At 39.9% G+C, this 26263-nt stretch overlaps 2 protein-coding genes across 2 annotated transcripts in view; one reads left to right on the plus strand and one right to left on the minus strand.

Moving 5' to 3' along the window:
• LPCAT3 (lysophosphatidylcholine acyltransferase 3) overlaps positions 1-18738 on the plus strand; it is a 33342-nt gene extending 14604 nt beyond the window's left edge. Inside the window, exons 2-13 of the mRNA XM_007503682.3 lie at positions 12732-12839; positions 13498-13604; positions 14074-14167; positions 14362-14399; positions 14821-14999; positions 15953-16061; positions 16786-16872; positions 16967-17133; positions 17621-17768; positions 17851-18009; positions 18141-18269; positions 18374-18738. Of these exons, the coding sequence (XP_007503744.2) occupies positions 12732-12839; positions 13498-13604; positions 14074-14167; positions 14362-14399; positions 14821-14999; positions 15953-16061; positions 16786-16872; positions 16967-17133; positions 17621-17768; positions 17851-18009; positions 18141-18257 (1313 nt within the window). The 3' untranslated portion in view covers positions 18258-18269; positions 18374-18738. The remainder of the gene's footprint in view (positions 1-12731; positions 12840-13497; positions 13605-14073; positions 14168-14361; positions 14400-14820; positions 15000-15952; positions 16062-16785; positions 16873-16966; positions 17134-17620; positions 17769-17850; positions 18010-18140; positions 18270-18373) is intronic.
• A 164-nt stretch (positions 18739-18902) lies between these two features.
• EMG1 (EMG1 N1-specific pseudouridine methyltransferase) lies at positions 18903-26167 on the minus strand. The gene is made up of 6 exons (XM_001365320.3): positions 25905-26167; positions 20514-20615; positions 20269-20410; positions 19809-19867; positions 19554-19703; positions 18903-19257 (listed from the first exon to the last, which is right to left on the minus strand). The coding sequence occupies exons 1-6, from the start codon at positions 26085-26087 to the stop codon at positions 19144-19146; spliced, it is 750 nt and encodes a 249-aa protein (XP_001365357.2). The 5' UTR covers positions 26088-26167; the 3' UTR covers positions 18903-19143.
• Positions 26168-26263: the final 96 nt, after the last annotated feature.

The following is a 26263-nucleotide window of genomic DNA, read 5'->3' on the forward strand; positions in this document are numbered from 1 at the left end:
GGTCTTTTTGCGGGATACTGTAACCAAAAAAATCATGATCTAGTGACCAGCACACTATTGTTGAACCTCTCCATTCATACATCCTTGGAAAGCAGACAATTATTGGGACTGTACTTTGAAGCCTTTCCAACAAGATAAAACCTGTCCATGGGAGCAGCTGGGTAGCACAGTGGATTGAGAGCCAGGCCTAGAGACAGGAGATCCTAGGTTCAAATCTGGCCTCAGACACTTCCCAGCTGTGTGACCCTGGGCAAGTCACTTGACCCCCATTGCCTAGCCCTTACCACTCTTCTGCCTTGGAGCCAATACACATTGATTCTGCCTTAGAGCCAATACAGTATTGATTCCAAGACAGAAGGTAAGGGTTTAAAAAAAAAACAAACCTGTCCTAGCGGGGAAATGGATGACCACTTGTCAAGTATGATGTAGATGGAATTGTACAGGTCTGGGCAGGTTGAGATAGCCTCTTAAGGTTCCTTCCAATGCTGTGATTCTAGCTTAATGGAAACAAGTAGGAAACAACTGGAGTAGAGACTGGGTATGAAAGAAAATGAAGCCAAACAAAGAGATGGGTTAAGGAAAAGGGGGATACCTCAAGGAACCAAAAGTTAAAATAAAGATGAAGAATAGGTTTAGTGAACAGGAAAGGTGAAAGAGAATAGGAAGATCTGAGTTTAGAATTTTAAAATTCCAGCTCTTCAAATTGGTGCAGTTCATTGAGTGAGTATGTAAGACCTTAGTGCCCCTCTAGTTCAAGTCTTAACTAAAAAAGAATTCCTCTTTACAGCATACCAAACAAATGGTCACCTAGACTCTATTTGAGACGCTACTTCCCAAGACAACCCTTTCCTCTTTGGAATATTCTAATTGTTAGCAAGATTTAATAATGCTAGTCCTTCATATATTTAAGGATAGCTGTTATGCCCCTTCCCAAACCTTCTCATTCCCAAATCAAACATCCCCATTTCCTTTACCTCTGTTAACTAATAATTGAGTCTACAGTCCCCTCAATCCCCTAGATATTTTTCAGATCAACTCGTTTCTAGCCATGCCTGCCCCATTTTGGACTTACAAAGTTGACTTGAAAAACTTATTTATAGGACTTTTAAGTTTATCCCTTTGGAATTCAATCTTACTTAATTCAGTCCAGTACTCCAGCCTGAAAGATCTTTTTTTGCATCCTGACCCTGACCTCCAGTGCATTAGCTATCCTTTCCAATTTTGTGTCATCTGCAAATAAGATAAGCACACTTAAAAATGTTAAAAGCCCAGTGCCAAAAACAGATCCCTATGGAAGACTTCCACAGGAATATTCCTTTTAAGTTAACATTAATAACCAAACTCTTGGTCCAGCCACTTCACCAGTTCCAAATCTTTATTCTAATCGTATTATCATCTAACCCAAATCTCTTTCACAGAGACTTTGTATCAAATTATTGCGCAAATCAAGTGCAAGTATAAATAGCATTCTTTTAATCTACCCATTTAAAATGCTGTCAGAAAAGGCAATATGGTAAATCTTTTTTTTTCCCTAGATGTTTAGTCACCATCCCTTTAAATATTGTGTTCTAGAATATTTTTTCAAGAATTGGAAGTCATCAGATTCATTAGCTTACAGTTTACAGACCTAATCTTCCCCTTTGTTTTTGAAAATCTGATTAGGGCCTTATGAGTTTAGGTACCTTAGCTAGTAAGCTACATTCTGCAGCAGCTGCTTTACTAAGATAGCTTTGGTAATAGCATGCGGGTAGAATTGAAAGGGAAGTAAGTTTTAATTCATTAAAGATGTGTGGGAGAAACAGTTCCTAGAGGTCTACTTCCAGAATGGCTTGAAAGTTTTCCACGTGTCTTTTTGGGTTGATTACATTTTTTTCTGTGTGGCTTTTCCATTTATTTTTCTTTTAGGCAGTTATACAGATGGCAGTGTCCTTAGGAGAGAAGAATGTATAGAATATTGAAGGACTCCTTTGCTTCTCTTCTTTCTCACTGAATTAATGGGGGGGGGGCCTGTGTGTGGGTCAATGAACATGGCCAAAACCCATCGGCCAGTTCTCATCTATTTAAATTACAAAGAAATATTAAAGGTGGTGGCATTCCTAATAATGTTGAGTAGAATCTTCCTGGAAAGGATTATTTAGGTGGTCACAAACTTGTTGAATTGAGCCTATGTGCAAAGACCTAAATGGGATATGAAAATAAATGAGAACAGAAGAGCTTTCCAACTGGGCAGGGATATACAATGAATGCTGGGTCAGATAACTAAGACAGAATTGAGTGGGACTGAAGAAGAAAGTACAACATACTCGAAAAATTCTGAGGAAAGAAGAGACCACTTATTAGGAAATTTATTTCCTTCTTTCTCCACTGAGCACAAAAGAATCCTGTCCACAGCATAAGGTTGTGGGATTTGGTGGTTCTCCAAAGATGAGAGAAATTCTTTTTATATTTTTGAATGAATATTTACTTTACTTCTATCACTCTCCTCTTAAATGAATCATTTTAAAAAAGGAAACCTTTGTAATAGATAGGCATAATCAAGTAAATTAAATTGTCCATGACTTAAAAAAAATGTCCATCTATAGTCCTTTTTTTTTTAAACCCCTGCCTTCTGTCTTAGAGGTATAAAAGTAGTAAAAGCTAGGCAATTGGGTTTAAGTGACTTTTCCAGGGTCACAAAGCTAGGAAGTGTCTGAGGTCAGTTTTGAACCCAGAACTTCCTGTCTCCAGGCCCAGTTCTCTATCTATTTAGCTACCTAGCTGCCCTCATCTACAGTCTTGATCAGTTCTCTGTCAAGAGATTAATATTCCTTATCTTCAGCCCTAGAATCATGGTTGGTCTTTGTATTGATCAGTTTTCATATCTTTTGAAGTTGTTTTTGTTGTGCTCATTTCATTCTGCATTACCTCATTCAGGTCATTCTAGTTTTCTCCAAAATCATTCATTTTGCTATTTCATATGGTGTAGTATTGTTCATTATGCTCAAATAGGGAAAAGAAGGGAATACCCATTTATTGGGGATTGGCTAAACAAGTTACAGTATATGAAAATGATGGAATACTACTATGCTGTAAGATATTGTTGAAGGGGATGATTTCAGAGGAACCTGGGAAAACTTACATGACCTGATACAAAGTGAAGTGAACAACCAGGAGAACAATTTATACAATAACAACTATAGGGAAACAACTTTTAAAAGATTTAGACACTCTGATAAACATAATGGCCAACCACAATTCCAGAAGACTCCTGATGAAACGTGATGAACTCAAGAGTACAAATTAAGGTATGTATGTTTTTGTTTTGTTTTGTTTTTACATAGCTAACACAGGAATTTGTTTTGCTTAATAATATTCATTTGTATTGAGTTTTTTTATTTCCTTGCTTTTCTCAATAAGAGAAAAAAGAAGTGGGAAGGAAAGAATTCAGAATTGGAAATAAAAATAGAATTTTCAGAAGTTATTTGGAGAAATCTTTCATGAGGTGTTAATAGTCTGCATTTCTTTTGAGGAGCTGTTTGTTATATCCATTTACCCTTTAGAACAATTATTATCCTATGATAATTAAGCTGCTTCAGTTCCTGAAGTGGATTCATTGTACCAAGGAAATTCAGGTTTTGTTTCTTATGCTTCTTTTGTTTATATTGTGGTTGGTTTGGTGTTTTTTTTTGTTTTTTTAAGTATTGCTGCCTTTTCTTTTGAACTTTTTTCCCCCGTCATGTTTCAATTCTGTTTTTCATATCTGAGTGGCTTTTTTTTTTTTCTAAAAATAATGTTCTTTTGAAGGTTTCTGAGAGTTTTGCTTCTTTGGCGCTTTTTTGTTGCTGTTTTTATGAGGGCTGTTGAAGAGCCGAACTCATTGGCAGCCTCTTATTTTCCTCCCTCTTTACAGAAGTCTCCTTCTACTGTTATCTACATTCATTTGTAACTCTGTGTCTTTGGAAATGAAATAGAAATGCTTCAAAAGGAAGGACAGATATGAAGAATTCCTATCTGAGAAAAATGAGAGGGTTTATTTGAAGTGATAATAGAATGAAGAAAACAGCCAAAAAAAGCACAACAAACAAAATTACTACAGCAGTTTAAGAAATTTTAAGAGGCTACAAATTCATATCCAATACAGCAAGCAGCGTGAGTTTAAGACTATCATAATCAAACACACAACCTTTTCTTTTTTTCCAAACTTTCTTTTCCTTTTTTTAATTATGTATAGAAACCCTTAACAACTGTTTTCTGACATTTTGCAATTCTGATTTTCTCCCCTCCTTCCCCCGAGACAGTAAATTGTCTGTTATAGGTTATACGTTGCTTTCATGTAAAACATATTCCCCATGCCATGACAGAAGACACATATCACACATACAAAAAAAACTTATGAAGGAAATAAAGTAAAAGATGGCATGCAAGTCTTTCCAGGTTTTTTCTAAACTCATCCTTTTCATTATTTCTTATGGCACAATAGCATTTCATTACAACCATATACCACAACTGTTTGACTATTCCCCTATTAATGAACACTTGATTAGTTTCCAGTTCTTTGCCACTACTTTTTGCTAAAAGAGAGCTGCTAAAAACATTTTTGTGCAAGTAGGTCCTTTTTCCTTATCTCTGATCTCTTTGGGATATAGATACAGTAGTGACATTACTGGGCCAAAGGGTATTTGTGAATACCCTTTGGACATGGTTTTATGACCTTTTGGACATGGTTCCAGATTGCTTTTCAGAATGGTTGTATCAGTTCACAGTTCCACCAATAGTGTATTAGTGTCTCAATTTTTCCACATCCCCTCCAACATTTGTCATTATCCTTTTTTTGTCATGTTACCCCATCTGTTAGGTATAAGATGGTATCTCAGAGTTGTTTTAATTAGCATTTCTCTAATCAGTAGTGGTTTGGAGCATGATTGCTACATAGTAGGAAATTAATAAATGCTTTTACTTCATTTACTCATTTTCAGAACTTTTTTCATGTCCTTTGACCACTTGATAAAGAATGGATTTGTATAGCTTCACATTAGCATTTGAATAAAAAATTTATTTTAGATGTTTTATGCAGTACATACCTTTTCTTATTTTTGATGCATGTGTTTTGTTAATGCAAAAGCTTTTTGTGTTTATATTTGATCTCTTGTAATCTCTGTATTATAGCCAATTACAAATTCATCCCCTATCTGCAGTCTTGAAAGATATAACCTTCCTTTCTCCACTAATTTTGTAATGGTGAAACTTTTTTATATTTATATATATTTCATATTTAGATTCATTATTAATTTGGAATTTAAAGGTTAGGCAAGATTCTGTTCTATGGCTATTTTTCCACCGATTGCCATCCAGTTATTTTTTTTTAATCAAGTGTTCTTTCTTTCCCTGGTACTTTGTATTCTTGAATTTATGAAAAACTAAACTGTTATAGGCTTTCCATTCCATTTCTTGCTTATCAAAATCTATTCCACTGATCAGCTTTTCTACCTTTTTTTTTTTACAAAGTGCCAGATACTTTTGTTAATTACCTTTTTTTAGTGTTAGCACTTTATTTTCTTTCCTCTTACATGCATTTATTTTATATAGAAAGCTGCAGCCATTATACATATCTTAATGTAATTATCAATTACAGTGAATTATATTCTAGTTATATGTATACATATATATATGTAAATTTAAAAATATTACTTCCTGGCATAATCCTGGTCCATTCCTCAGCCATATTTCCTGATACTGCCATGTATAATGCTAGCATTTTAAAAATTAATTTTTGTTGGTTACTGCACTAGAGAAGGCAGAAGGCATCACTTAACAAAAAAATATGTATGTAAATGACATGTTTCTATCAATCAGTTTTTTCTCTTGAGTGTGAAAATCCACAAATTACTCTTCAGATATTATTTCTGTATCTATATAGAAGAATGTTCTTTTAGCTCTACTTATTTCATTTTTCATAATTTCACGTATGTCTGTCCAAGTTGTTTGTTTGTTTTTTAATTTAACCTACTCATCATTTCTTATGGCATAGTAGTATTTCATCACAATCATATGCTACTACTTGTTCAGCCATTTCTGAATTGATGAATATTCCCTCAATTTCCAATTTTTTGCCACCACAAAAAGGGCTGCTATAAATTTTCATGTAGGTTTCTTTTCCTTTTTCCCTCATCTCCTTGGGAAACAGAGCCAACAGTGGTATTACTAGGTCTAAGGGTATGCACAATTTTGTGTCTCTGGGCATAATTCCACATTGCTGCCAAAATGGTTGGATAAGTTCATAGTTCCTACAATATCGTATTAGTGTCCCCATTTTTCCACATCCTCTCCAACATTTGTCATTTTGCCCTTTTATTATTTCAGTTGATAATTACTGTTCATGACATATTTTGAGGTTTAATTATGCCAATCCCCTTTCATTCCTATTTTTTCCACTTTCCTAAAGGCTTAATATTTTTTTCACATTCTATAAAGTATAATACCTCCTTTTGCTTTCTTTGCAGACGTGTAGGAATATTAGTGTGTGCATATACTTTCAGACTAGGTTGATTTGTTGGTTAGTTTTGCTGAACTGCTTTTTTTTATTTGTTAGAAGGGATGACTTGCTGGATGCAGGAAGGGGGGAATATATTTGAAAATGAAGGTGAGATCTAAAAAAGATATCAACAAAATTTTAAAGTATACTGTTAAATACTTTTAATTTGAGTAGTCAGTTTTACTGTATTAATGTGAAGTCCTGTATGTCTTAGGTTAACTTACTGATATTTCATGATTTTAAATTATTTTGAATAGTATTTTTCCTTGCTCCTTTCCTAGTTTTGGTTATGCCAAAATAAGAATTTTTAAATTTTACTTTGTATTGTATTTGCTGAAGGAGTTTTTTATGTTGACTTAAGATTTCTAAATAAACCATTAAATAATTTAGAAAGTTGTTTACCTTCTCTTTCCAAAAGAGAACTAGGGGCCTGGGAGTTAGTGTAACCTTGGGCAAGTCACTTAGTCTCTCTGAGCCTCAGTTTCATAATATGGAGTTATACTAAATTAATCTCTCTTGTTCCCCTTCCAACTCTAGAATTATGATCCTGTATTCCAATGCATTTTTTTAAACCCTTACCTTGTGTCTTAGAAAAGATACCAAGTATCAGTTTCAAGGCAGAAGAGTGGTGAGGGCTAGGCAATGAGGGTTAAGTCACTTACCCAGAATCACACAGCTAGGGAAGTGTCCAAGGTCACATGTCTTAAGGCCTTGCCCTCTATCCACTGAGACACCTATGCATATTTCTTAAACTTCCTTTTCTTATTGCAGTAGTTAACAGGAGAAACTTTGTGTTTTAACCAGTACCAAAGAGTCCCGATTGCTGTCTTATAGGTATAGTTTGAGATCTGGAAATACTAGATTTCTTTCATTCCTACTTTTTTGGTTTGTTTTTCATGAGATGCTTTACCTTTTTTTTTGCCTCCAGGTGAGTTTTGTCATTATAGGTGCAGTTCATAAGCAATAAAGAACTTTATAATTTTTGGTCTTCCCTTTATTTCTCTGAGTCTTTTGCCTGGCATTGTTGCACATGCCACGCCTGTAGGAGAGACTAAAGCTGGCAAAATCTCTTGGACTTTGCAGTTCAGAGCTGTAGCAGACTGTACCATTCAGTTGTCCACACCTAATCTCATTTCAACTTGTTTGGGAAATATCGATCTGTTTTCCATTTTAAAATATGTTTTTATTATTTGATTCAGCCTTTGACTTTTGTTTACATTTCCTCTACTGATTATAATTTTTTTGTGTGTTACTGGCTGTTTATGATTCTGCCTTTCTGGATTTCGTTACTTTTGCCTTCAGTATATGATCAGTTTTTTATCAGTCTCATGGAAGCCTAAAAAGTGGTGTTTTCTCTAAGAATTTCATTCAGAAATCTTTTAATAGGTTTATCAAAACCAATTTTTCCATTAATTTGTTCATTCTGTTTATTTTTCAAATGGATGAGTTAATGAGCACTTATTAATCACTTATGTCCCAAGCACACTGTGATAAGTTCTATGGATACAAATACCAAAAAAAAAAAAGAAGAAGAAGAGTCCTGCATTCACATTTATATCCTAATAGTATAGACAGTATATATAGGGCTTTGGAAGTTAAAACAATGGTGAGTAGATTTATATAGGAGTTGATTGACATTCATTCCAGGAGAGATGGTAGTAGTATTTGATCACAGACCAGATCTGGAAAGTGAGATGAAGGAAATGTAGCAGGCAGAGAAGATGGACATAGTCTAGTGGTCTGGAGGGGACAGCAGCAACAGTGCAGATGGCAAGAAAATGTTTGGGGCAAAAAGAGGTGTGGCCAGAGCTAGCCAGATATAGTTGGTCATGTGACACATTCACCCATTAGAACAGTGATGGTGAACCTATGGCAGGGTGCCAATGATGGCACACAGAGTGCTCTCTGTGGGTGAGCTCTCCCCCACCCCACCCCGTGTGTTACTAGAAAGGCAGAGGGACTCGGGCAGAGGTGCTCCCCTCCCCGCTCTCCGCTGCACCTGATGACATTTTTTCACTTCACCCATCCCTCTGCCCAGCAGCCCAATGGGAGTGCTGCTCCCCCCTTCTCTGGGGTATTTGGGAGGGGGGCATCTAGCACTTGGTAGTGGAGAGGGCCTGGTAAACAGTCTCTAAAAGGTTCACCATCACTGCATTAGCACAATAAAGGGTTGTTGAATTTATCAAGTTCGGTCAGGGAACCTTACAGTCACCTACAATTAGCGTCTTAATATCTTTCTTTCAGTTAACCATTTCTTTAAGAATTTTGTTACTTTGCCTTTCAGTGCACATATATATTCGGTACTGATACAGATTATTTGAGATGATCTAGGTCAACCTAGTTTTGCCATTTAAAAAAATTTTTTAATGGTTTTTTTGTTTTGTTCTGCTAAGCTCCTATACTCCTCAGTGAATCCATTGCTTTATTTTCAACAATATCTATATTTTCAACATTTCTACAATTCTCGTACTTATCCTTCTAAATTCTTTCTTCAATAATCTTCCAAATCTATACCAGCTATTTTGTTATGTTATTTAGTTTTATTCTAAGCAGTTCTGTAACTTTAGATTTTGACTTCTCTCCTAACGTATAGTTGTTGTTAAAGCCTTGCTATTCCCTTTTATAGAGTTCTCTTTTATTCCATAGTATAGTAGTCATTTTATGTGGCTTTTTTTTTTTTGCTTTGTTAAAATTTTATTATTGTTGGTTGGTTTTTATTCTATACTCATTTCCTTCTGTAACTCTTATTTTTCCCCCATAGGAGCTTCCCTTGTTTACTTACTCATTTTTTACTTAATGCTTTGTATCACTGGACTAGTCTAGTTGTTTTTCCCATTTTTGTTTAAATATGCCAGATTGGTTTTGCTTGAGTCTCTTAACTTTTTCTTTCTAAATTTGTTTACTCTATCCTTTCTTGTTTTTAAAAAAACTTTTGATGAGTATTTCTTTTTTTAGATTATTGTATCCTTCATTACTTTTTTAAAAAACTCTTACCCTCCATCTCAGAATCAATCTATATCTAGAATCAAAACTATATATTGGTTCCAAGGCAGAAGAGAGTGGCAAGGGCTAGGCAATGGGGGTTAAGTGACTTGCCCAAGATCACACAGCTAGAAAGTCACTAAGGCTCAATTTGAACACAGGCTCTCCCATCTCTAGGCCTGGCTGCCAGTCCACTGAGCTACCCCCTCCTCCATTTCTTCTTGCTATTTGTTTTATGAGCTTATCTTGCCCACAATCATCTATACAATCTCCTTCATGAAATCTTTAGAAACAGTTTGTATTCTAAATCGGTGTTGCCTTATTTCTCCATTTGCCAAAGATGATCAACTGTTTGCTGGCAGAGGTGGTTTCTAGGCAGTTGTTTTCTGTTTTGCTTTTTTTGGGGGGGGGGTTATTTATTTTTTGTTTTTGGTCTAAAAATTACAGCAAGTAATTTAAATCAGTTAAACTTCATTAGGAAATGGGGATCACTGTGTCAGTGTTAGTTCATTTATTGTTTCCAATTTTCCAAGGTCAATAGCTTAGATTACAGACTATATTAATGGTACAGCATAACTTTGAATTGGTACTGATTTTGATATTTGCTTTGTACAGACAACTGATTAAAATTTATTCCCCTATCAATAACTAGTTGTTTGTCAGGATACAATTGTGTGTGCCTGTATTACTCAGTGTTCATGATTCTGGCCTGAGTACTTCCCTATTATCTTCTGAACAAAAAAGTATTTGCTGTAGAGGTTTAAGATTTTTGTCTTGTCTCTAAGCCTCATCCACATGCCAATTTTAGCATTGAAATCACTGAGTATTAAAGTATGTTGACTTCCTTCCTTTGAGTAAAGAAGTGAATTAGCAGTATATAATGTACACTGTCAAATACACTTGCTTTGCTGAGTGATATTGCTTAACTTTTTCTCTGTCACAAGAGAGGATTCAGTGTTGGAAATGGGGCTTATATTGGGAAGTGGCTGTGCTATTAAAAGCAAATCAATAAAACTTAAACATTTAAGAATATGCTCATTTAATTTGGAGGAACTTAATTCTTCATAGAAATTACTCCCTCATTTTCTGCAACCAATATTGGTCCATAAACTTCAATGATTTTTTTCCAGTGGACTTTTTAACAAATGCTTCTCATGAAGTATCCCATAAAATGATATTCCTTTGTACACAAGATAAAGTTGGCTTCTGAGGAAGATCAGTGAGCCATTGTTCCATACAATTGCCACATCCTTCTGGTTACATTTGTAGTGAGTGTCAGCATTGATGTGCATCAGTTTCTATAGAAGTATTTCCACTGTGTGGAATCTCACACTGAAAACAGCTAAGTTACCATTTGTAGATAGTCTAAGAACTAAACAATTCTTAGCACCCTCAGACCCCTTTTCTTCAAGGGGGCTGCCCAGGACCATCCTGATCTCATTTCATGGGCTGTCTTGTTCATGGAGAATTCATCCCCTAATGATAGACTAACTAACTGATCATTAGCCACTCTATCCCTAGGCAGGCTGGCCCTTAGAAGGTAGGCACAGCTTGTTGAAACCTTTGAAATCTCTCCAACATGGGCAGAACCTGCCAGAGCATGCACTCTGTTGGCATAGCCTCTGTGCCACAGTGAATCATCAGATAAGTAGACCTTTGTAGAAAGCTAGAAGTCATTAAGGCACCTATGGATGGCTGCTAGAAGCAGCATTCTAAAGACCATCATAGAGTCCTGTTCTACCTTTTGATGATGTATCCTTATAGAAACCTCAATTTCTATAATCTTCCCTTTGCTTACCAATTGAGTATGCCTGTGATTTGAGTCAGATTTATTTAACTTCACGTATATCCACATGAATCTCTTAAGGTTGCCCCTTTCCTAAGTCTCCCCCCCCAAAAAAATGGTAAATGAATTAAAACTCTCAAAAATGTACCATAAACTTTATCCTGAATTATTACACCCTGTGCTGTACCTTTGGTATAAGCTTACTTCCCAAGCAACATGTCTTTGCCAGTATGCACTGCTGCTACTCCCTGAATTTGTCCAAATCCCTAATTATTTGTTAACCAAAATGATCGTAGGCTTTGCTTGGCTTGGATGGTCTAGTGGTGTCTATATTACATAGAGTTGGCAGTCAGTTATCCTGATTCTCATTTCTATCCCTTCACTAATTTACATTGGGTTGGTCACTTCTCATTGGCCATATATGCATATCACAGTGGGATTATTGATATCCAAGTGTTCTAGAGCTGAGGAAAAGGATCATTGATAATTCCTTAAATACCCTTAAAACAAACTCTCCTACCTACTGGATCCAGATGATAGTTGTGCCATGGCACACAAGTGAGTATTGCAGCCAAGTTGACATTGGCTTCTATGCTTTGAAGCATGTGTCATCTGTACATGTAAATATCTCTGCACAACATCAGTTGGTCAGTTAACATTCGTTAAAGCACTGACTATGTTCCAGACACTGTGCTAAGTGCTGGGGACACAAAGGTAGTTCCTACCCTCAAGCTTACAATCTGTTAGGGGAAACAACACATAAAAAGAAGCTGGAAAGTTGGGGAACAGGAGTGAATGGATAGGGGGCAAGATGAAACTGAATAGGAAATGATGGGAGCCCTCCTTAAATGGAGGAGCAATCCAACATCCACTTTCCCCAGAAGGGGAGTGGGGGAGGTCTCAAGGACTACTGACAAATATGACTTCCAAGGTTAATGTGATCTTGTAGGATGATGAGTTTCTGGAGACCATGAGGAAGCCCAGAATTGTAGCTGGATGGGAAATGACTTGTTCGTCAAAATAAAAAATGTTCTGTTCCTGTATGTATAATCATCAGTGCCAAGACAGTTTTATTGTACATATAATTAATCTGGCTTATACTGTCATGATATAGAAAACTCTACTGAAGCAAAATCTAATAATGTAGGATAAAGTTTATGGCATGTATTTGGGAATTACACTATTTGGGGGGAAAAAAATGAGTCAAAGAAACAACCTTAAGATACTCAAGTAGAAATCTTTCTCAGGGCCCACATCAATAATCTAAAATGAACACTGCTAAAACTATAGAAAAGCATTTATTTCTGTGGTCTTGTTTCTTCTAATCTCATGATCATATGGCAGAGTTTTTCTTCTATGCTGGAAGCATCATGCCAGAGAAGCTGGCCTAGCAAAATTCTGGGATGGTCCATGCACAAGGATAGTGAGCTTTTCATCTCTTCTTCTCTCCAGGATATCCCTTTGCCTTGTTTTATCGACACTTCCTTTTCTACAAGGATTGCTACCTCATCCATCTCTTCCACATTATCACAGGCCTCTCAATTGCCTATTTTAATTTTGGTAAGTGACCTGAGAGAGTAAGTTTCCTCATTTGTAAGCTATTCTCTTGTAATAGGAATTTGGGGGATGAAAGAGGGATATGAATAGTTACCTGATTGATTATACCTTTTACCTCAAAGTGGCTAGCCCATCCCATTTCTTGTCCCTCCATTGTTTCCTCCCAAAAGGATGCTAGGTGGTTTCCCTCAGCTTGATTCCATCGATAGAAATGGAGGTTTGATGCCATGAGACTCAACTGGACCCAGCTCTGATTCAGGGTCACTCTTGAATTCTACTCCTTCAGTACTACAGCCAACTTTTAGTTTTTCCCTAAAACAGAGTCCAGAGAGCATTCTATCTGTGTGAGCAGTTTGATCCCAAGCAGCAAGTAAAAAGCCAAAGAAGCAACTTTGAAGTGGTGCATTAGAAAGAAGCAAGTGGTCATGTGACCTTCCATTGTGCCTCAGTTTGTTCATCTACGGACTCGGTCCTCAGCTGGGCCACAGTCTAAGTAACTAATGACCTCACTGAGCTGCCAATCTTTTACAGAAATAAAATTCTATCTATATTAGAATGACTTATTTTGTTCCCTAATAGCTTTTCCGATTTAGATTTTCAGGACAGGGCTAAGACCTGCAAGATATTCCATGGTTCCTATTCTCTCGCCTCCATTTATTAGGAAGCCACCTCTACCACTCTCTGATATGTGTGGTGCTACAGTTCCTCATTCTTCGATTGATGGGCCGTACTGTCACTGCCGTCCTGACCACCTTCTTCTTCCAAATGGTAAGTCACTTTCCTTCAATCATTTCATGGGAAGGAGGGTGTGGGGGCAAAGATTGCACTGGGAAGGAGACTGGCATTCATCTTTCTGCCTGCATTAGCTGTGTTACCTTAGATAAGTCATGTCACCTCTGTGCTATTCATGTGTAAATGGTAATAATAATATTGTATCTCCCTGAAAGTAGAGAGTCAGGTCTTGTGTGTTTCCTGGAATCCCCCTGGAATTCTACATTCTTGAATTCTGTAACTACATCAGTTAGATAAACCCCAGGAAAGAAACACATTCCTTCTCTTGCATTGAGAGTGGCAGAGGCACGTCATAGGGAAAATGAAATAGCAGGAAACTGGAGCTACACTTTGACAAAAATTCATTGGCCTACTCTGTGATGTGGTGCAAACTCCTTCCTTTCTCCATGATTCACTTTAAATTCAAAGTTGTAATGATAATGATCTATAACTGCTTTCCCGGCAGGCCTACCTTCTTGCTGGTTACTACTGCACAGCCACTGGCAATTATGACATCAAGTGGACAATGCCACACTGTGTCCTGACCTTGAAGTTAATTGGTGAGTGTGATGATGGCTTTCCATTCTTCTTGCCCATCTCCTACACCTATTAGGTTCCTCTCCCAACAAACGAGTCTCCTGTTTTCTCCCCATCTTCTTAGGATTGTGCAGTTCCTACCCATTCAGTCCCTGAGCTACATACTCAGTGCTTCCCCCTCCCCCTCCGCTTTACCCCCACCTTCTCTCTCCGCCAGGTCTGGCTGTTGACTACTATGACGGAGGGAGAGATTGGGTAAGTAAATATACGTTCCACAGGGAGATTGAAGAAACCACCAGTGGGAGGGAGAAAGGCTGATATTGCCAAGATGTGCCCCAAATCCCAGGAGCAGAATATCCTCCACGGCCTAGGTTACTGTCCTGCTCCAGACAGCACTTGAGCAAGGTTCAGCAGATCTGATTTGCCAAAGTTCAAGCTCTTAATGGAAGTCCAGAGATCATTGACAACAGGGCAACTGGGAGAGACAAAAGAGCTAGCTGTTGCTAAGCTCCTCGAAGTCATGCTTGTACATATATGGGGTGACACTGGGATCTCTTTCAGCTGAGTGGATGTTTTGGGAATCCCAGAGAAACGGGGCTCAGGATGAGGATCAAATTGTTTTGTGGGGGGAGTCATAAGGATATTCCTAAAACACCCATTCTTTCCTCTGGCACAGAATTCCTTGTCACTTGAACAGCAAAAATATGCCATTTTGGGCGTCCCTTCCCTGATGGAAGTTGCTGGTTTCTCCTATTTCTATGGGGGCTTTTTGGTGGGGCCCCAGTTCTCCATGAACAACTACATGAAGCTGGTACAGGGACAGATGACTGATATACCAGGGAAGAAACCCAACAGGTAATCATATCCCCAGACATCTTGGCGAGGAAGCCTATCTTACCCTTCTAGTGTTGCAGCCACTTCTGTTGTAGCGACCCTCCTGATGATTAGCCTAGAAAAAAGGGCTGTTTTGTAATTTCCTTCCAGAAACACTTAAATGTACAGTTAAAATAGGCCATCAGTAAAGCTATGCAAAGATATCTCACTTGGCTGGTATAGCTTGTACCAAAACACTAAATCAAATGTTAATTTTTTTTGTAAATCAAGATTATATATATATATTTCAAACCTTTATCTTCTGTCTTAGTTTTAAGTATCAATTCCCAGACAGAAGATAGGGCTAGGCAATTTGGGGTTAAGTGACTTGCCCTGGTCACATAGCTACAAGCGTGAGGCCGTACTAGAACCTGGGACCTCCTGTCTCCAGGCTTGGCTCTCCACCCAACTGCCCTTAAGATCTTACATGAACTAAATTTTGTCCTTCTCACAAAGGTCCATGCCTCATACATCATACATTTTTTCTTTAAAGAAACATTCCTTGAACTAGCAGATTGAGTATAATTAGAAATGTCCAGTTTGGAAAATTAAGCCAACATTTGCAACTTTTCACTTGTGTGAGGAGTGCTAAGGTTAATCATTTAATATCTGAGTGTCTTCAGTGGATTCTTAAAGTTCTATCCTTTCCTGTTAACCTTTAGATAACGGTGCTCTTCTGAAGGAAGAGATAGCAATCAGAAAACAGTATCTACTAAGTACCTGTTATGTGCCAAGCACTTTGCTAGGCCTTGGATACCTCCAAGGCTCTCTGGTCCCTCTAATGCCTGTATGTTTAACAGCTCTAAGGTCCTGCCAAATCTTGCTTAGAAAACATCTTACCCAATCTGGGTGATTAGGGCTCTAGAAGACTCCTCTCCACATTTTAAACTAAGAAGAGCGATGAGTTAACCTCTGACTTCATTTCTCTTCTGCAGTATTATACCAGCTCTCAAGCGTCTAAGTTTGGGTCTCTTCTACCTGGTCAGCTACACCCTGCTCAGTCCCTATATCACAGAGGAGGTTCTTCTCGAGGAGGACTTTGATGTGAGTAGTTACCCTATAACAATTTTCAGTGCTCTCTACGAGACAGTAGTGAGTCATACTAAGTGTTCCCTGAGTCTCATGTAGCACCCAAGTTCCTGGTGTCTGATTAGCTAACCAGGACTTATTCTGTTTCTCAGCCAGCACTGAAGACCTACCAGGTACAAAGTGCTTTCCTTGGTACCTTTTTAGTGCTCTTTACCTCTTTCTGGAACAATCTATCCTTGGAACTGTGTATCAGAGGTACTTTCTGTCCACATCCAGGTCATGGTTCAAAGCTCCTTCTAGAGCTCTCCAACTTACTCTTTCTATACCTTGACGGATGTTTGATGCTGGGGCTTCTATGGAGGTCAGAGGGAAGGACAAGTTTCAGTTTCTGTCCTCCATCTAACCAGCCAGAAAACCTAAGCACATTCCTTTTTTCCATATAATGATTAGTGCACTAAGTACACTGGGAACTAATTACTTGACAACTGACTGCTAAGTGAGAAGGGTTAGAGGGCATTGCTAATAATCCTCAAGGTTTCTAAGGAAGAAGTAGAAGCTCTATGTTCCTCTCTACCTTCCTGTTAACTAGGGAATACTAAAGCTCCATTGAACTGACATCTGAAAAAACTATCCCCTCATGGAAAAAAAAATCATGACTCTCAGTCAAGAAGTCAAGTATTAGGAGTTACCCAGATTCATTGGTGTCCCTGACTCGTATTTTCTTTCTCTCTCTTCAAAGAACCAACCCTTCTGGTTTCGCTGCCTATACATGCTAGTTTGGGGTAAATTTGTTCTCTACAAATATGTCACCTGTTGGCTGGTCACGGTGAGTACAAGAGAGGCAAGGGAAGGATACCAGAGTTGGGAATAAAGGGTTTTAAGTGATCTGTACCCCTGACTCAATTTATTCCTTCCTGAAGGAAGGGGTGTGCATTCTGACTGGGCTGGGCTTCAATGGAAGGGATGAGAGAGGACATCCACAGTGGAATGCTTGTGCCAACATGAAAGTATGGCTATTTGAGACCAACCCACGATTCACTGGCACCATCGCCTCCTTCAACATCAACACCAATGCCTGGGTAGCCCGGTAAGCAACTGGAAGTACCATATGCCACACGAGCTCCTTCTCTTGTTACCCTAGATTTGGAGGTGAGGGTGTAACATTCCTATGTTACACCTACTCACCATTTTGGGCAATCTCAGAACCTTACTAGACCTTGCTTTAAAACTGCAATCTCCATCTGTATGACCCTAGAGAGTCAGGTGAGAGGAGGTATGGCTTCCCGCAATAGGCACCAGTCCAGAGATCAGAGCTAGTTTCATCCTCAGCTCTGGCACAAGTTAGCAATGTGGCCTTGGAAATTCATTTTACCACCTGTTCCATCTTCCCCTTTACCTGCCCCCCACCCTGTTCCTTCTACCCCCACTGCCTCCCATTCCAGTATCAATGGGCAGCACAAAGGAGCCACCAACAAACCCATTTCTTCCTGAGATATGAGAGGACAAAGCAGGGGATGCCAGAGAGAAAAGTCCTGGTTTGCCTAGGACTCATCCATTCCCCTTCTCATCTCTAGCTATGTCTTCAAGAGGCTCAAGTTCCTGGGGAACAAAATGGTGTCCCAGGGCCTGTCCCTGCTGTTCTTGGCCCTGTGGCATGGGCTACACTCCGGCTACCTGGTCTGCTTCCAGATGGAGTTCCTTATCGTTATTGTGGAGAGACAGGTAGGGCAGACACACTAGACTTGAAGATTGAGGAGCAGTAAGGGCCAGGTGCTGACTACACATCCTTCTCTGTCCCTTCCAGGCTGCCCACCTAATTATAGAGAGCCCAATCTTGAGCAAGCTGGCATCCATCACTGTTCTGAAGCCTATCTACTACCTAGTGCAGCAAACCATTCACTGGCTCTTCATGGGTTATTCTATGACTGCCTTTTGCCTTTTTACATGGGATAAATGGTTAAAAGTAAGTTGGGGAGTGGATTGGGTCAGGACAAGGGGAAGAGTACTGTCTAGTGGGGTTGAGAGAATAACTGAAAACTAGCATGTGAAACAAGTACCATACTCTTAGCCTCAGTGGTCTGCTTCTCCCCACAGGTCTACAAATCTGTCTATTTTCTTGGCCATATCTTCTTCCTGAGCCTCCTATTCATATTGCCTTATGTTCACAAAAAAATGGTGCCAAGGAAAGAAAAATTAAAGAAAGCAGAGTAATCTGCCTCCCTGGTAAGTGAACCTTTAGTGGGCTACACGTTTGGCAGGGATTACTAGATAAGGGCTTGGGTAGTAGGGATTGTTGGATGGTTCTGATCAACCCTCTTCTCTTGCAGGTGGCCTAAAATGGGACTGGTACAGGAGCTACTGCCTCCCTTTTCATAGGACTCGTTTGCCCTCAGAATATGCAGAAGATAGAAACAGGGACTAGGAAGGCATGGCAGCTCCAGCAGGTGTCCTCTGCCAGCTAAGGGGAAAGAAACCCTAGGGGAGTGTGGAGGGACTCATCCACACACATTGCCTTATCTCTCCCCTCTAGCTGGGAACCCGTTTTCTTTTCTGCTGATTTACTATAATTATACGTGTGCCGATACTACAACCACCTCCCCATGGAAGGGAAGGGACACAGATTCTACCTGCTCCATTTTTCTACCTTGGAATTGTACCAGATAAAAACCACTTCTGTTTGTTCAGTTTTTCACCTAGTGCTCCTGGCTGCTTTTTTCCCACCCTCAGTCAAGAGCTTTCCTGAGAATCATCTGCTATGTCCTTTCCCTCTCCTGTCTACCATAATTGTCCCTGGGGGCTAGGACTAAGTATCCCAAGGATTCATCCCCCCTTTGCAATTTAGATAGGAGACAAAAATCGGGATTACATTATGATGAAGCATAATAAGGTGCTTCCTAAGCATAGGAATCCACCTTGAACAATTCTGTTTGTTAAAAAGAAAAAAAAAGAAAAATTTATATGGAGAAGCCAGTATGAAAGAACAGTCTAAAAGTCCGTTGGTACAAAAGGATCCTGTAAGCAGGACTGTCCAGCAGTCATTTCCATGGTTTCCAAGATTTGATAAAGTCTCAATGTAAGGAACCAAGGTCTCCCACTGTTAAATGATACCCCATGCTTCCTCAAAGGCTGTGGTAATTTTTGCACAGGTAAGAGCAGCAGAAAGGGGATAGTTGCTGATGGATACCATCTTCTCTGTGTAATCCACATTGATCTAGGGAGAGGAAAAAAACAATGAAGATCTGGGGTTTCAGAGAACTATTCCTTTCCCAAGAAAGGAGGAACTAGAGTCAGTTAATATTTCAGGAGATCAGCACTCTAGCTTCTGTTACTGACTAGGAAAGGACAAACTACTTGGGTTTTAAAAAGCCACGCTCAAGTTTGGTCCCCAATTCTATAATTGCAAAAAAGGCAAAGAAGCAAACCATTCCCTCATTTCACATCAAACTACACCTCCAAGAAGGAGCAGATACTTTGCCATTGTAAGCCAGTTCAAAAAGCATCTCTTACCGAGCCATGGGCAAAGGCCCCAACCACAAAGACAATAGGGTCACTACTGGGAGCCAGCTCTCTAACATCACTGACAACAGGGGCAGAAAAGGAGGTGCCAATCTTCATACAGCCTGCAGGAAAATGTTCTGACACTGGATTCTTGATCACCTAAGGAAAAAAGACAAGTAGAGTCTAAGAAACAAGTCCATGGATTCCCCCAGACTTCCCTTTCCTTCTTCTCTCCCCTTAAACCATTAGTTATCAAGTCCTCACCTTCAACAGCTTCTGAGGGCCATCAGCTGCTCGAACACTGAGTTTATGCAGGAGTTGAACTATTGAAAGAGAGGAAAGTTTAAAGCCAGAATTGGGGTTTGCTTCCTCAGCCTAGTACTTCTAACCCTATCCCCAAGCCAAAGAGGACAGGAATAGCTCCTAGGAAATTAGGCAAGCCCCATTTGTACTACTCTGTAAGCAAGAGCCACAAACTTCCACATCTTCATTTCTAGCAAATACTAGAAAAACTGTTGAACTGAAAGGCCCTGTTCCTGTCGATCTTTCAATCACATCTGTACCTGAGAAAACCTCCTAGAAGAAAGGTGAAGTGATTACTGTGTTCAGTATTAGTCATTCTGCTTCATCAGGTTCCAAACTATCAATCATATCATCTCCTCTCCTTACCCTTGCTAAGTTCCTCTTGAATTGTCTCAACAAGGACAAATAACCCAACTCTCACCCATGAGGCCACAGAAGCGGTCAAAGGTCCGAGGAATCCGAGTCTGAGGGTTCACCTCAATCAGAACATTTTTTTGAGTATGAATATAAACCTGGAGCAAGCCAGCACGGTTCAGGGGACTGTCCATCAGCATCAACAAACTCTGGGGAAAATAGGATTTGGGACTGGTGAGGATAGAAGAAGCAACCAGCTTCACTTTCCACAAAAAATTCTTGAAGGGTGTCTAGACCTGTCCTTTATGATACCTGGTGTGCTATGTCGGGTCTTACTTCTCCAGGATCCCGTCCATTTTTCAAGAGCATTGACTTGTGTTTGTCACAATTAAGCAACTCATAGGTTTTTCCTACCTGGGAAGAGAAAGATAATAAGGAAAGCAGTAAAGTCTTAATTCAGTTTTCAAAAATGGACAAAGCTGTTATTGTATAGTACATTTGAGGTAGGCTATAATTTAAAGGAGTAAAAGCTCATGCAATACAAGTCCCATCTCCCCATCCCCCCTCAGTCCAAATACCTACAATTGAAAAATTCACTGCGGATAAATAGGAAGAATTCATGAAATCTGAGGCTACTGGAGCGTAAGTCTCCAAGTGGAAAGCTTAATTGCTGTTCTCAGCTTGTTGACAATATAACTTTGAAATAAGACTAATAATAGTAATAGACATGAATAATTACAACAGAAAAGAGTGAAGATGAATATGAATTTTAAAAATAAAAGTGCTGTGTAGTTAGATTAATGGGTTGGTAAATAAAGGCACAGGGTAGTAATGGGAGATGGAATGGAAAAAGCAGGAACTGAGAATGAACGGCCTTATAAAATGTCAATAAAGAACATAAAGGCTAGTTGGAGAGGGGCATGTTAAATATTGTGGCAGATGTATGATGTTACAGGAAACAAACAAGAAACTAGATGGAAATTATGTAGAGAGGCAGTGAAATACAATGGAAAACACAATGGATTTATAATCAGAGGATCTAAATTCCAATCTCAGCTCTGCCATACCATACATGTATTACTTTGGGCTTATGACTCTAGGCCTCAATTTCCCTATCTGTAAAATTCAGAGGTTGAACTAAGAACCCTCCCAAGTCCTATGACAGGAATCAGAGGTTGCCAATCTGGATGTCCAGGAGAATGGTGGTGATGCTGATCATAGGGTGTTAGAGGTGACAGATTCTTGGACTATGGGGTAAAAAGAACAGTGAATCAGGAGTCAGAAGACTGAGTGTATCCCAGCCTCAGAGAAGCTCCTTTGCTGTTCTAAGATGTTTCCTCACCTATAAAATGAAGGCACAAACTAGGTAACCTCAGAACTGAAAAGGACCTATGGCAAATATGGTTTTTGTCAAGTTTCACTTACCAATGGAACATTTCCATATTTTATTATATTCAGGAATTTTGTACTAGAGATTATGAGCTAGATAAGGGGGCTATCTATAATAGATAGCTTAAAAAAAGGGGGGGGGGGAATGGAAGAGCCAAGAACCAAGCCATAGCTAGTGGTAGGAAAAGGTACCTTTGAGAAAAAGGTTTATTAGAGGATCCATTAGTAGAACTGCAAGAAGGTAGTATCAGTAGCAATGACTTGAGACTTGAGGTCGCTTGAGATCTGAACTAAATGACTAAGCCTCCCTTCAACTCGGAGTGATCAAAATATCAACATTCTGAAGATAAAAGCACATTTGGCCATTAGAATTGTACAGAAGAAGGGCGAGAGCTGGTTTTTAAAAACAAATCAATGGCAATAATGTGAAAGATGACATTGGGAGGTTTTAGGTGACTTACAAGTTAAGTCAGTTTCCCTTATTCCACCTAAGACTCTAGAACCATGATGGCAAACCTATGGCACACAAAGACCTCTCTGGGCATGTTCACCATCACCAGCTAGAGTTAGTCACTAGAAAGGCAAAGGGATTCAGGCAGAGTTGTTCCCTTCCCCATCTCCGTTGTGCCTCTCGCCCTCTGCCCAGCAGCTCAATGGAAGTGCTTACTCCCTCCCCTGAGTGGAGAGCCTAGACCACTCCCTCAATTTCTCCCACCCATCTAAGATGGGGGGAGGGGGAAATGAAACCTGCACACAGTATCTAAAAGGTTCACCATCACTGCTTTAGAGTATCCAGAATCCTTCTGACATATGAAGAGTTCTAGATAACACATTTTAATAGGAACTTTAACAAAATGGAGTATACCCAGTAAGAGAATTCTGGTACATTTTGTTTTGTTTTTAAATTCACTATATAAAGAAAACAAAATCCACTGAATAAATCACATTTTTTAAGAAGACAAAATTAAAGGAAAGGCAGGTTAGGGTAAAAACAAAAAAGACTCAAGTCTATAAATGGATTTTCAATGAGTGATAATTTATACTTACTACCTAAAGTATCTGTACTTTTAGTCAGTATGGATATCCCATCCACTGCTAATCACAACTATATACTTTTGGCTCATTTACAAAGATGCAGCTATCCTGGTCTTTTGGCAACAAACAAAATCATTCTTGCAATTTCTTAGGCTGGCCTTAGCTTTCTAAGACTGTCCTCTGTATGCTATAATAAAACATCAGAATAGAATAGTAAAGGGCTTTTAAAAAGGACTGTTGGAACCAAAAAGATAAAAAACAAAGGACCACAATTTGTATGAATGAATTAAGGCTTGGGTGACACACTTAACAGATTTGCAATTAGAAGAATCCTTAGTTAATGTGTAAATGACAGGATTAGTGCCCACAGCATCCAGAACTATAGACATACTAGAGCCATGAAATTTAATAGAGATAAATGTAAAATGTTCTTGGGTTGAAATAATCTTACACAAGATGAGAAGATATGAAAAAGGAATCAGTAGCAAGAGGTAATAAAGGTCTATGTTAAGGTGGGAACTATATAATTAGTGAGAAGGATCAAATGGGAGAAATGGGGAGGCAGAAAGAGCAAGGACTTAGCACAAGATATGTTAGGTGAAGGCCTGAGGAGTCAAAGATAACACTGAGATTAGGAATCTGACCCAATGAAAGAACACTGATGCCTTCAACAGAAGTAGGGACCTTTCAAATAGGAGGGGATTTAGAGGAAAAGGTAATGAGTTCAGTTTGAGATATGGAATTTCAAGTTTCTGGGACATACAGTTTATATGGTTAGGCAACATCCAAGGGTTCAGTAAAGGGAAAGGGACACGTGTGTGTGTGTGTGTGTGTGTGTGTGTGTGTGTGTGTGTGTGTGTGTGTGTGTCTCTGAGACAGCTAAATAGCTCCACCTTCTCTGTGACCTAGTGTAACGATTAAAAATTTAGGGACACTATCCACTTCCAATCTGTGGTCCTTTTGGTTCATCCCCCCCCCCCTTAAACCTTTATCTTCTGTCTTAGAGTCATGTAGCAGCAAGATTGAGATCTTTCTAATTCCAATATTGAGTATTGGTTCCAAGGCAGAAGAACAGTAAGGGCTAGGCCAATAATGGTGAACCTTATGGCAAAGATGGCTCTCTGGGGGCATATGGGCCACCCCACCCCCAACCTCATCATTACTAGAAAAGCAGAGCTGCTCTCCTTTCCCCACCCCCCCACCATGTCAGACATTTTTTCACATCCCTATCCCTCTGCTCACAGCATACCAATGGAAGTGCACAGGGGGTAAGGTGGGTGGCTCACAGGTGGCAGAGCTGGAGGGGAGCAGAGTGCTCATGCCACCCCCCTCCCCCTCTCCACATATGCCTCTTATCACCTGCCCCTCTATCCAGGAACTCAATGGGAGTATTTCCTCCCTCCCCAGTCTGGGGTAAGGAGCTCAGCACTCAGTGTGGGGTAGGTCTGGCACTCAACCTCTAAAAGGTTCATCATCACTGGGCTAGGCAATTGGGGTTAAGTGACTTGCCCAGACTCACACTGCTAAGAAGTGTCTGAGGATCTATCTATATACTCAGGTACCTAGCTGCACCCCAACATACTTTTTTAAGCCCATTGCTATTCTATTCTAATGTTTCACTGTGACATGGAAAGGACAATGGGCTTTAAAGTTATCCTAACAAAGTACAAATTAGGTCTGATGAGAGTATCTAAAGATCAGAAGAGCAGGTGAATCAGCCTCAGTATTTCTAGAAGATCTTAGTTGTGATCAGTCATGTAAATAATGGGGATGACTAAATTCATGGAAGATGGATAGGGTCATCAAGAAAGAAAGTAGAGACAAGAAAAAACCCAGGACTAAGCTTTAGGAAACACCCACAGCCAGGGGAGTGGAGGAGGTGAGACATGAATAATGAACTATGGAAGGAGAGTGAGAAGCCCTGAGACCAGAAAAGAGCCAGGATAAAATAGTGTCCCCCAAGCCCAGGGAAAGAATTATGGAGAAAAGGGTGATCATTAGTATCAAATGGAAGTTTTTTTAGAGGGGAATCCTGCCAGGATGAAATAATGGGAGGGAAGAGTTCAATTTTTAGGAGTCTCAGTAAGTGGTAAAAAATGGTAGGTAAATAAGAAACACCTAAAGATTAGATTAAGAACAGCTTATAATCAGATATTGTTTTTTTGCAGTGTTTAAAACTTATTTTTTATATGCATTCTCATTTTAAAATATATTTTAAAAGATAAAAGAAAATGGGGCTTATTTCACCAGAGAGCATAGATTTGGGTTGGGAAAGGCCTCAAAAGAGTAATAATGATGGAGAATGACCCTCCAAAGAAATTAAATGTCTTGCCCAAAGTCACATAGTAAATATGTGACTATCTGAGTCCTGCTCTCCCACTTTTCCTACTGTATGCACTTGCCAGGCCATGGAACTACCTGGTCCAAAGTTCTTTTCACCAAGATCAATTCAAAAAGGGAGGGCAGTAGTTAGTGGGAATGGGGATGAATAGGGATTCAATTTAATTTTCAAATGCAAGGGCACTAGCTTGTGTTTAGAATCAGAAGCTCCCAGAAGACAGCAAAAGTTTACAGAAAAAAGGAGATAGACCCTCTTCTCTACCAAGTCTCCTCTCCATCAGCACAGACGTTAAAATCGAGAAAGAAAAAAGGATGGGGATGACTGATTATTAACGTGGAGAAGAGCAAAAAGCTGTAGAAATATACATCTTTTTCTGAAGACTCATCCCTCACCTCCAGTCTTTTTTTTTGTTGGTGATGGTGGGAGAGAGGGGGAGGTGGACCTGTGATTTCATTGGCGGAGGAAACTCCCTACAAAATACAAGTCCGCACCCTCACAGCTACTTCTCGGTCTCAAGAGATTGCCTGTGGCACCGGCTTCCAGCTAAATTTCCCAGAGTCACGTAGCCAGTATTCCTCAGCAGCAAACCTGAGGTCTTTCTAACTCCATAACGCCAAAGCTGTAACTTTACAGGGTCCAGGGAGTGGGAGAAGTTATTCTAAAGGCCGAAATCCTAAAGAACCATACAAGAGTTCCAAAACGGAGTGACCCCAAGCGCCAGCGAGAGGGGAAGTGGAGGAAGCCGGCCTCCACGATTCCCCCTGCTCGTGGGGAGCGGACCAGATGAACAGATCAATTCCCCTGGGGGAGCGAAGGGAGGTTCTTCGCGGGAGTCTCCGCCATCCTTGCCACAGAGAACGAATCCGCACTCCAGGGATGGGTCTAGGAGCTCTACACCCACTGCTTCCCGCCCCCGCTCCACTCTTCTCCCACGCTACCTTAACGGTCTCCAGGCTGGCCCCTTCCAGCACCACCACAAGCCGCCGGCCACCGCTTTTGCTCCCCACACCGAGGCGGGGCCGCTTGGGCTCTACTGCCTCCCAGTCCCTCTCCGGCTCCCGAATGCGCCGTTCACGTGCCTGGAAACCATCACCGGGCCCCGCCATCTTACAACCGGGCATGGTTTTGGAAATGGTGCAACTCTTACCCAGGATCCTCACCCAGAAACAGGCGCGAGGATGGCAACTTCCGCCCGGACTCCACAACTTCCGGTTCCCGGCCTTGAAGAAAGCACGTGAACCAAGAGGACGTTACTGATTCGGTGACTGGGCAGAAACGCCTTCCCAGAAAACTGGGC

This window comes from Monodelphis domestica, chromosome 5 (genome assembly GCF_027887165.1).
Source record: "Monodelphis domestica isolate mMonDom1 chromosome 5, mMonDom1.pri, whole genome shotgun sequence".
Taxonomy (NCBI): Eukaryota; Metazoa; Chordata; class Mammalia; order Didelphimorphia; family Didelphidae; genus Monodelphis; species Monodelphis domestica.